Source organism: Acomys russatus, chromosome 18, assembly GCF_903995435.1.
Source record: "Acomys russatus chromosome 18, mAcoRus1.1, whole genome shotgun sequence".
Lineage (NCBI taxonomy): Eukaryota > Metazoa > Chordata > Mammalia > Rodentia > Muridae > Acomys > Acomys russatus.
Window position 1 is genome coordinate 6,778,329 of NC_067154.1, and position 12,134 is coordinate 6,790,462.

Here is a 12,134-nt window from a genome sequence, read left to right on the forward strand (position 1 = left end):
CCAAGTCTTGGATGGGCCTTTTCTCCATGGAGCCTCCCAAAGGGCAAGCTCTCTGCTATTGCGTACTGTAAATCTGTGCTCCAGGGGCTGAGGCTTGCTAAGCTTGGGGAAAAGCGGTTGAGGAGAAAGGGCCCCCTTCTCACCTTTTGTTTACCTTTGATCTGGCTGAACTTAGCTGCCCTTAACTTCTAGTTTGCTAAAGTCCTTATTGCCTTAATGACCACCTACCAAACAGTCAGAACCAGGCGAGAAGTCCCTCCCGAGGTATCCTTTGGAAGCCTGCCTGTCTCCCCCACGCTGCTGTGCCTGAAAGGAGACCACAGTCCCTCTCCAAAGTCCAGGGCCCACCTCTCACTGACAGAGTAGTTCTCCAGGCTGAGGACAAACCTAGGACTGCTCAGGGTGAGAGATCTCCAGCGCCCACGGCGGCCGCCGCCAGCCCTACTCCGTCCTTTGGTCTTCATTGCTTCAGGTCTGGACTCCTCCCTGTCCTCCACCTCTCGCCCAGAAACCGTTCACCCCATCGCGCTCAGTGCTGTTCCTGAAGACCATCCAGACTTTTCTGTTCTCTGGAACATTCTACTCACCTTTGGCTGCAGCATATCCCTTCAGCCTCTCCACCAAGCTCTTTAAGTGAAAGGCAGCGGCTGTCTTCCCTTGGACAATAGTGAATGTATCTACTGTAAGTGCGGACCATGTAGAGAAGTGGCTGGGGTCAGAAAAAAAAAAAAAAGAGGGTTTTTGTAAAGCCTGTTTATTTTTTTAAGTCAGTTTTCAGCATTTCTATTTTATCACCCTTCACGTGGTTTTGGGGAACCCAAATTGTATCAAGGTCTCATGCCAAAACAAGCCAACAGTTGTTTTCCTTATCTTTTTCCTCCATGCACCATGATTTCAAAGATTGTTTTGGTGTCATTTTAAATGTTTTCTTGTGACATGTACTGATGATAAAAGTCATCTTGACAAAAAAAAAAGATTTATACATGAATCAGAAAGTATTTATTTCAATTTTGTACCTTTCCATTTTAATACATTATAATGTATTGACTCAACTGAGATAATATAAACAGTTCATTTTAATAACACGTGTGTGCCTTTTCCTTTATGTATAGTTGGGGTGGGATAAACAGTCGTGGGGTAGAAAACCTGAGTGCTAACTGGCCTCGGTGTGAGCAGAAGGACATCTCCTTTGCACTAAGGCTGGTGTCTTTGGGAGAGGACGGTGCTGAAGCAAGGAAAGGAAGCATGGAGGTAAGTGATGGCCTGCTGGGCAGCACTGACCCCTGCTGTGCTGTCCATCGTATTGGCCTCCCCACTGGCAAGGCACGCACTGGGCCTCTCACCCCGGCCCCTGGATGTGGTCATTTATGGAAGGCCACAAGAAGGGCCTTGCAAGGGAAATCCAAAGACACTAAACTGAGGAGTTGGAAAGGAAAGCTCTGTATTAAAAATAAGGGTGTGCGAGTGGGAGGAGACTAAAATGTTCGAGGACATGGTTTCTGCATACGAGCTTTTCCTTCCTGATGCTAGAAACCCTGAAGATGAGTCATTGACGTAAAACGCTTTCAGACCAACCCAGAGTCATGCAGCAAAAGGGGCTCTTATGCTTCTGTTAGAATGCTTTGTTTCTTCCCTTCTCTTTTTCCCATCCCTTTTGTGTGTGTGTGTGTGTGTGTGTGTGTGTGTGTGTGTGTGTGTGTGTGTGTGCGTGCATGTGTGTGCGTGCCCATGGCCTTGCCTGTCGACTTTGGAGGACAACCTTGGCTGTCCTTAGGTGACAACCTCACCTGTTGTTCCTTTGGTGCCTTCTACCTTGTTTGAGGGAGAGTCTATCACTGGTGTAGGACCTCACCAAGTATGCTAAGTGGCTGTCTCCACTCTCCATCTCGCCACGGTTGGGATTACAAGCATGCGCAACTGTAGCCACCTTTTCATGTGGTTCACACCTGAACTCAGATCCTCACACTTGCAAGGCAGACACTTTAACCTCTGAGCTCTCTCCCAGTCCTTAATCTGGCATTTCATTCTGACGCTAGGGGAAACACAAAATGTGATACAATCATAGTCCATTTTTATGTCTTTTGCTGGAAGGTGGACTGAAGATGGGTAGAGTAAGCAAGGAGGCAGGGAAGGGGAGAGGTGGAGAGGTGTTTTTAAAGCAAGTGCAGCAACCAGGAACTCTGGACACAATTCTCTTTTCTCCCTTTCTTGTGTGAGCATGGTTCAGTATCAAACTGCAGTTTGGGAAGAGAGGGGAAGCATATGACTTGAGAGAGATGCATGTCACATCCTCCTCAGTGCAAGGGACTCCCTGGAGAAGAGTGAGAGTGAGCAAGAGAGACAGAAAGAGGCGCAGAAAGAGTGCTGTGATCCGACACGGGAGTCCAGGACTCCAAGAGAGAAGCACAGGTGTCAACAACGGGTCCATGTCCCTTGATGTCCTGTCTTCCCAGGTCCCCACAACTTTCTACATGTATGACCCTTTTAAAAAGCTTTTTTAAAATTACACAGGGGGCCTGTGAATTTGAGTGCAGGTGCGGACAGAAGTCAGGAGAGGGCGTTGGATTCTCTGAAGCTGGTGTTACAGGCAATTGTACACAAGTGCTGGGAATTGAAACTGGGCCCTCTGCAGGAAGAAGCAAGAATTGCTCTTAACTTCTGAGCCAGTTCCAGCCCTCACCCTATGCTCTCCTTCCCTCAACCCTACCTGTCTTTTCCAGGAGGAACACTGAAAGAGAAAATACGTCTTTGCTTTTGAATCTCCTAGCCATCTTCAGTCTTTTCTTCCAAACACATGTGACCCTGATCCAGGGGGGCGGCAACTAGATGGTTTCAAGGTTCAAGTCAGTATTTTAGAAGTGAATCAGTTGCCAATGATATAAAATAAATATTAGTCCTATAAAGGGGCAAACTTGAAGACATGTACCAGGAAAATCACAGGAAATTCCCTCAGGTACACTCATCCCTAGATATCTTTTTAAAATTTCTTCTGAACTTATGGAAATTGTTGTCTTAACAATGTTTTTTCAGCTGTTTAAAGAGAGGCTGGGGTCTGAAAGAGACACAGGAGGCTTGTGTTCTTCAACTAAAATTGCTCCTACAAGTGTGAGTGTATTCACCCTCCTAAACATGTGCATCAGAGGAACAATAAGAGACCCTTTCCTGGGTTCTTGCTCTTTGGACATGGGTCTGGAATTTAAGATTATCACTCTGTGCCAATGTGTAATTTTGCCTGTCATAGTCCATTTGAGCTGCTGTAACAAAATACTTAAAGTGGCTTATAAATAATGGAAAGTTATCCTTCAAATTTCTGGAGGCTGCGTCCAAGGTCGAATGGCTGCCAGATTTGGTTTCTGTGGGGCCAATTCCTGGCTACCAGATGCTGTCATGTAGCCACATTCTCAGAGCATGTGAGAGTGGATTCTTTTTTCCTAAGGGCACCAATCCCATCCTGAGGTTCCTCTTTCATGACCATGCAAAGTCCCTAAAAGCTGTACCTCCTCCTCATGCCATCTCCTTGGGGGTGAAGGTTTCAGCACATGAGTTAATCTCATTATAGTGGGCCTGCTTTTCTCTCTGCGGTATAAGAGAAATGTGATCTTCCTTGTCCCCGCCAGTTGAGGCTGTGGAGGAGACTATTGCTAGCAGGTGAACTGCTGCCACACCTAGGATGTCACGGAGCCCTATCAGCCTCTGGTCATTTGGTGCAATGAAGAGGCAAGGCTGAGCATACTTTTCTCATGACAAGATGAGTAGAAATGGAGCCATTCCTTTTTCTTTTCTCCCTCTGCCTTCATCCACCTTTCGTTTTCTGTTCTGAAGTTTTACCTCTGATGTTTGAAAAATCACCTTGATTTAGGAATTCCACTCAGCAAGGTCTTTCTTCCTGGGAACAGCACACTAAGGCTAGGGATAGGAAAGCATGTGCAACCCCTTGTTCAGTCAAGTTCCGGCTACACATGGATGATCTCAACAACATTAATAATTCCATCAAACAATATTAATAATGAAAGAGGAATGCCTACGCAAGGCACCAATGAATCGTGTCAACATGTTCTCTTCCCGGAGAATCAATCAGGATTTAGCTGAGAGCAGGAGGTTTGCTCTTATGGCTACAGAATATTTTTACATAATGCATGATAATCTCAGGATTTTTTTTTTCCTGGTTGCTTCTTATTTCTACAGTGAAAAAAATTTACCAGCCTACTTTTTTTTTTTTTTTTTTTTTTTTTTTTTTAAATCACCAAGACTAGTTTCTGCTCTGGGCAAAGTCATAATAGCAGCAAGTTTCCTACTGGGTCCCGATCAACTTGCTTAAGACCCCAGACCTGCATGGATTACATACTTTCTTTTCTGTCCTCTCCAAGCTTGCTCCTCAGTTTCCTCAAAAGGTGGGGTAAATGGCCAATAGAAGTTTACTGTGCTCCCCTTTGGAAGACAAGACTTCAAAAGGTACTGAAGCTGCGATCCAAGAACACTCACTGGGAATGCTACTCACTGGGAATGCTACTTACTGGCCAATCCTCCTTGTCCTGGTGTCCTCACTGCACACTCCTGTGCTCCCCCCCCTCCCCGGTTTGAAGCCCACCATTTAGCTTGGCTTCAGCTTGAGCTTGGTAATCCAGACCAGGAACCCTGGCCCAGGGAGAGGGAAAGCCAGAAAGTATTTGGATCACAGCCCAGCTGTTCTAAGGGGGCGATTTGGTCAGACCCAGCCTCACAGTCACGCTGTGACATGTACTGCCTCTTCTTTCTTGTTTGTAATTCATATTCAAGCACAAGATCCTTCTGGCTGGGTGCTACCAACCTCATCTAGCAGGTAGGTAGAAGTGACAGAGCCATGCCTGATTCTCAGGTCTGTCACTCCCAGTCCTGAGCTCCTCCCCCAGTGCAGCCATCAGATAACAGCTCTTGACTTCACCAGGACACTGCATCCTAGGAGGGCTGCACTGACTGCCATGGGGTCTATATGGAACCTTTTTGGGTCTGATGAGAAGTGGATGTGCCCTTCCTAAGACAAAAGGAGGAAGAAGAGCCTCTGCGAAGATGTGAGAAAAGCTAATGTCTAAATTGGAAGCTGAAGCCTTGATAGGGGAAAAAAAAAGGGGGGGGGGTAACTCTGAAGGGAAAAGCTAGAGGGAAAACGCAAATAAACAGTTTGGGGGATAGCTGAGGTCACACATCTGTAGGAGAGAGGACGGGAAAAAGGCGGAGGGTGGGCGGGGGGGGGGGGGGGGCGGTAATATGTGACAGGATACACTTAGCCAAACGCCAGGTATGGCAGACTGAGCAACGGCATTGGGAAAGGCCTTTGGGAGTTAAGTCTGTCACAGCGAAGGCGATGGAAGAGTTAACACTTCTCAGCCACCGAGCACAAAAACACAGTGTTTTGTTTGACCTTGCCAGCTAGGTGTCTGTTTCTGCTTTCACTCCCTCCCACCCTCCTCTCTCAGCACCCTCAATAGGCAGAGCCATAGTGTGAGGAACGAAGGCCCGCTCCATAATTCCAATACTTTTCAGCCGTCTCTCTAGCTCTTTAAAGGCCCCCATAGTTCGCAGAACCCCGAACAGCTCTAAGGTTGCTTGCACACCCGCTTTCAGAGTTAAACTGTTAAGTCCTTGCGTCCCACAACCTCCGTCTTGGCCCTAGGACGATTCTCTGTGCCCGTCAGCAAGGCGGTCCCGCCCCTCGGCTTTACGTGGTCGGTAGCGAGTCGCGAAAGGTGACGTCAGTAGTACGCGCCCCAGTCCAGCCTTCAACCCGGCGTGCTCTCCTAACCGGCTTCTACCTTGACCTCAGTTCAGACCCCTCATAACCACTGGGCACCTGGCTAGAAGCTACGCTTGGCAGACTTGCGACAATGTCGATGCTGGCGGAGCGTGAGTGTCGGCCGAGCCGGACGACTGGGTGATGGGGTGACGGGGTCCGGGCCCGAGTGGGAACCGCCAATGACTGCCGGGCCCGCGAGGGACAGAACAGTGATGTCCCTCGGACTCTGTTCCTGGTACTAAAGGCTCGGGTCATGCGCGCAGGCGTGCGTTCCGAGATTCAGGGCTCCTGGTCTCAGATCGTCCTTTGCGATGGCCATCGTGGCCACCTAGGAAGAGTCTTTCACTTCAAGCTCAAAAACAAATGTCCTGGGGTTCCCAAAAGACAGGTCCCGTACCATCGCTTGGTACCGGAAATTCAGCTGTCCAATGGACCCAGAGAAGCAAAGCAGAAGGATCCCAAGTGTCAGACTATGATTAGCCCCGTGGCGGAAGTTTAGGCTGATGAATGGTTCTAAGCGAGACTGCCTCTTTAAAGCTTACTGTTATTTCCAAGTCTGCTAATTTCCCTCCCCAGAGGCTGTTTCACTTCTAAATGAGACACGTAGCTATGGATTCTTGCCACCAGTTGGCAGTGGTGTGATGGTCTTGATGATCCAGCTTTTAACTTTTCCCGGAAGTTGTGTAGATATCAAGGAACGTAAACAAATCATTTTATTTTTAGAAGATGTCATTATGGCATTTTAGAAAAACCGTGTGTTAGCGGAGCACAGCGCACATCCTGCAGGCAGCTCAATGGGTTGGACTGGAGAATGTTCTTTGTGGGTAGATCAGTTGATTTGACCTTCTTCCAGACAGATCAGCTGATCTCTACTTCTTCCATCAGATTGAACTAGTCTTTGCCCTCTCCAGGCTTAAAGATCGTAGAGAGGTGATTGCATGAATACAGTTTGGAGTGCCATTGGTATACAGGGCAGGACCATTGACCTGGCAGCTAGTTCCTTATGTAGCATGGCAGTGCATCCTATGTAAGGATGTGATGGGATGCATTTCTTATGGCAAAGGTGGGCTCTTTACAAGCCTTGGTCAGTGACCCCTGGACACACACACACACACACACACACACACACACACACACACAGAACACTGATTAATGTCGCTGTCTTTGCTGTGTTCCTATAGCTAAGTATATACCAGGTTGTTGAGCTAGGTGGAACAAGTGTTTGAATAAGCTTCACCCCCACCCCACAGCATAGCATTGTAAATCTGAGTCCAACTCAGTTTGCTTTGTGGTGGGCTTTTTGATTTGGGGGTTTTGTTTGTTTGTTTGTTTTGTTTGTTTTCTTCTTACCTGCATGCTTATAAAGGGTTTCTTGCTTTTGCTGGGGTGTGAATAGCTAAAGGTCCTTATTGGTTTTACATGCAACACAGTGAGTCCCTCTGACTAGAGGTTGTGTGGTTTTTGTTTGTTTGTTTGTTTGGTTGGTTGGTTTTTCAGTTATGAGGCTGTTGATGACAATGTGCTTAGATGAATGCAGTGGGTGAGCAGTAATGACACTCCTCGGCCTCCAGATTCCTTACTTGGCCACAACTTTAGGGGTTCGGACTCTTGTTTTGTTGACCTAGTGGGTTCTTTTTCTGCCGTAGTTTTACCTCAGATTTGCAACAGTGAAGCCATACGTGGTGGCTCCGCATGGTGGTGATCCCCAGAGGATTGCCACCAATTCAAGACCACCCTAGGCTATAGAGTTAGACTGTCTCAGGCAAATAAGCAGTAAAATGACACTGACAAACTTGAGTTCTTTTTTTTTTTTTAAGATTTATTTATTATGTATTATTATGTATTATTTATTTATTAGTGCTCTGCCTGCATGTACACCTGCAGGCCAGAAGAGGGCGCCAGATCACACTATAGATGGTTGTGAGCCACCACGTGGTTGCTGGGACTTGAACTCAGGACCTCTGGAAGAGCAGTCAGTGCTCTTAACCTCTGAGCCATCTCTCTGGCCCCCCAAACTTGAGTTCTTAATGGTTGGTTATTTATATTCATTTCAGAGAAAAACGTCCATGACACCCAAAAGAGTTTCCTTATTTCAGCTGTTCACTCCTTTCTTCCTTTACCTTTTCTCTTTTCACATTCCTTCATACCACATTTTTGTCAGGCACAAGCTGTAGACTAAGAGCTTTTTGTCTTCCTCCCTGCAGTGAAGCTAAGGATGAAGGAAGGACTATGAGACTTAAGGGATCTAGAGTAACAGGACTCATGAGAGATGGGTGAAAGGATCACAGTGCAGGAGAATGAAGTGTCACAGATTGTTCTGGAGGCTCAGGGAGTACATTATGGTGTTTAATAAGAAGGGAGCCACCATCTGTTATTCATGATGTACCGTTGACTCTCCCTAAGGTCATAATGATTTGTGTATTGTGAATTTAAAAAATGTAAGTTGACCATGGCACGGTGGTACACATCCATAATGCTAGTACTTGGGAGGTAGAGGAGGTAGGATCAGAAGTTCAAGGTCATCCTCAGCTACACAGCAAGCTTGAGGTTCGCCTGGCTGCGGCATGATCTTACCAGTGCCTCAGATATATTAAGTTTTGAAATCTGTAGGACCTTGGTTTGTATAAAAGGTTTGGGCTTTACTTGTGGACATTAGGCAGATTTTATTCTCCTAGACTTCTGAAAGAAAGCTGAGAGTATCTCCCTTCATTGAGATACTGTGAAAACTGAATCTAGCACATGTGCAGCATTTGGCCTAAAGCATGCAGCAGCGAGTGCCATGTGACCATGCCTGTTGCTGTGAAGGTGTTGACAACAGGGGCTTTGGCTGCTACCAATGACTGGATAGGGAAGGCGCAAATAGTAGTCTATCGAGTATTTATTTTGCTTTGTCTCTTAGAGGAAATAGTTTCCTTTGAATTTTACAAGGCCACTTTCTATGTCAGGAATGTTTGGTTGCTGGGAATACCAGGGGAAAGTTTCTACTGTTAGCCCCGGGGACACTGACTGGGTCCTGTTGTGTGAAGCATGTGCTGGTTTGCGTGTGCTCTTCCAGGTGAAGATGGGCTGCTGAGGCGCTACCTTTTCATTTGCAGGTCGGCGGAAGCAGAAGTGGACCGTGGATCCCAGAAACACTGCATGGAGTAATGACGACTCCAAGTTTGGCCAGAGGATGCTGGAGAAGATGGGGTGGTCTAAAGGAAAGGTATTGCATCAAAAGTCTAAAGTTCCACACTGCGCCCCGGGGTTAGGGATCAGAGGACATCCCTCTGAGAGTCTTCGGGAACACTGTGCTTTAGATCTTGGAGAAGTGTGACAGGCGGTAGAATTAGACTCAAACATAAACACCGAGTCTTCTGTTTTATCAACTCAGTTCCTGTGATTAGTGTTGTATTTTTAGATGTCTTTTAACTCATTACACGTGGAATCATGCTTAAACGTCAGAGTTTTTTTTTTTTTTAAGTAATTTATTCAGATTACATCTCAGTTGTTATTCCCTCATTTGTATCTTTCCGTTCCCCGCTCCCTCCCTCTTTCACACTATTCCCCTCCCCTAGGTCTATGACAGAAGGAGACCTCCTCCCCAGCCATATGATCACAGCCTATCAGGTCTCATTCTGGTAGCCTGCTTCCCCTTCCTCTGAGTGCCACCAGGCCTCCCAACCAAGGGGAAATAGTCAAATAGGGGGCACCAGAGTTCATGTCAGAGGAAAATAGTAGGATCCAGAGGGTCCTAGAAACCTACTAGAAAACCATCAAGGCTGGGGGATCTGGACCCAGAGGGGTCTCTGCTCAAACTGCTGTACCAACCAAGGACAATGCATACAGTAAACCTAGACCCCCCTATTCATATCTAGCCAGTGGACAGCACATTCTCCACAGTTATGTGGAAAACACCAGAGTTTTTTTTTACAGTGGTACTTATTTTTCCTTTGTAGTAGACACGTACTTTCTTGAACCTCTTATATTTCACAGCTGTCACCTAAGACCATTTGAACACACAAATATTTATATTACAATTCACAACAGTAGCAAAATTACAGATAAGAAGTAGCAACAAAATAACTTTCTGGCTGGGGGGGGGGTGTTACCACCACAAGAGGAGCTGTGTTAAAGGGGTCACCGGGAAGCCATTTTGCACACTCTCATCAGGTGATCACATGCATTGCTGTGCACTGACTTACACCTCCTGCCTGTGATACTTGAATGTCCATCACAAGATTAGTTTTCATTATAAACCTCTTGTCCCCTCAGATCTTCTCCTTTCCAAGGTTTCCTGATTTTCATAAGTGGTGCTATTTATCCCTGCATTCAAACAATGCTGCCTCCCCACTCCCCTTCTTTCTTCCTCTGTCCATTTCACCACACAACAACCAGAGGGGCCTTTTATTTTTATTTATTTATTTATTAAATATTTATTTATTGCATATACAGTGCTCTGCCTGCAGGTACATCTGCAGGCCAGAAGAGGGCATCAGATCACATTATAGAAGGTTGTGAGCCACCATGTGGTTGTTGGGAATTGAACTCAGGACCTCTGGAAGAGCAGTCAGTACTCTTAACCGCTGAGCCATCTCTTCAGCCCCCAGAAGGGGCCTTTTAAACTGAGCTATAGATGGTGTTGCTCCCTTGTTGAAAATTGTTTCCAAGGACTAAAATCTACATCTTTGCTCCAACTTTCAAGGTCCTGTGAGGTTTGATCTCTCTGTCTCTGTCTCTCTCTCTGTCTCTGTCTCTCTCTCTGTCTCTCTCTCTCTCTCTCTCTCTCTCTCTCTCTCTCTCTCTCTCTCGTATTCTTTTTGCATTCACCTAGCTGATGCCTCCCTGGAGTCTTCCAGGTCCTTCAGTCCATTAAGATATTTCCCACTCACAGCCTCTGCATCTCTGCATCGCTGTTGGTGTGACCTACAACCTTAGGAGTGAGAGCTAAGTGAGGCCAGGGCCTGCAGTGGTCTCCTGCCTTCTTTCTTGATGTCATGGTGCAGTATTAACAGAGAATTCCTCGTGCTCCGCATGCTCCATGGGCTTCCGCCACTTGCTGTAGCAGTGCCCTGCTCCAGAACATGCACAAGATGTGTGCTCAGTGCAGTGCCTCCATGGACTCTGTGTTGGTTCTTGGGTTCAAGAGTCATCGTTCACAATTAAGAGTGCATCCTTGGCTCCTTGGTGCTGCAGACATTGTCACCCAGAACTCACTGAGCCAGTGGTTCTCAACCTCCTCGATGCTGCAACCCTTTAACACAATGGTTTCTCATGTGGTGGTGACCCTCCCCCCCCAACCATTAAATTATTTTCATTGCTTGTTCATAACTAATTTCGCTACTGTTGCGAGTTGTAATGTAAATATCTGGTATGCAGAATTATCTGAGATGTGACCCCTGTGAAAGGGTTGTTCGACCCACAAAGGGGTCACTATCCACAGGTTGAGAACCACTGCTCTGGGCTGTGTCCTCTTTGAATAATTGATGAAGACAGAAAGAGGGAATTTCTTTTTATAGCTGATAGACCTATATTTAATTTCTTTCTGTTTAATCTCCACAGGGCTTGGGGGCTCAGGAGCAAGGAGCCACAGAACATATTAAAGTTAAAGTTAAAAATAACCACCTGGGACTTGGAGCTACAAACAATAATGAAGTGAGCAGCTTCTGAGTGTCCTTCTTGTAGAGTGGAGATGTGTCAACTTCAGTGTTGGAATTCGTGCAAATAGATGGAGTGGATTTCAGTCACGAATGTGACACCAGCTTTGGGGGAAGAAAGACACAAGAGCACATGGCTTGGCGGGTCCTCATCCTGTGACAAGCATCCACCACCGTGCCTTGTCCTCCTGCATCCTTTACTTAGTTTTGGCCTAGAGAGGCACTCTTGTTTTGTGGCTGAACTTGGTAAAAATCTTTTCAAAGAAATGTTCATTTCAGGACAGAACCAATTTTTACCTTTCCCCACCTCCTAATATGCATTTGTCTTGTTACTGTGGGTGGCTTTGAGTGTGGGAGATGAGGGAAGAAAGATGCCTCTAACAGTCACTGTTCTACAGTGAGTTGCATGTCCTCTATGCCGAACACAGACTCTGCACTTGGCAAGTTAGCGGCTGCCACACTTTTCAGGTTCAGGACCTGGGAGCTCGGTTCCTGAGCTCTTGTAGCTAATAGAATCCATTAAAAAAACTGGGAGAATTACTTTATGTATACTGGATTGCTTACAGTAATTTGGTATCTCTTAGTACAACAGCTAAAGTTTTCTAGAATAACAGCTAAAATTTTAGCCACAAAAGAAAGAGTTTCTCAACTGTTAACCAAATGCTGTTTTGAGAAACACAAAACATGCTCTGCTTATGTTTGTAGGAGAAACATTGTATTCTGTAAAC

The 12,134-nt window shown here is 46.3% G+C and overlaps 1 protein-coding gene across 1 annotated transcript in view; it reads left to right on the plus strand.

Moving 5' to 3' along the window:
• The first annotated feature begins 5,732 nt into the window (after positions 1 to 5,732).
• Pinx1 (PIN2 (TERF1) interacting telomerase inhibitor 1) overlaps positions 5,733 to 12,134 on the plus strand; it is a 63,821-nt gene continuing 57,419 nt past the window's right edge. The window contains exons 1-3 of the mRNA XM_051160694.1: positions 5,733 to 5,880; positions 8,866 to 8,975; positions 11,312 to 11,404. Coding sequence (XP_051016651.1) covers positions 5,862 to 5,880; positions 8,866 to 8,975; positions 11,312 to 11,404 — 222 coding nt within the window. The 5' untranslated portion in view covers positions 5,733 to 5,861. The remainder of the gene's footprint in view (positions 5,881 to 8,865; positions 8,976 to 11,311; positions 11,405 to 12,134) is intronic.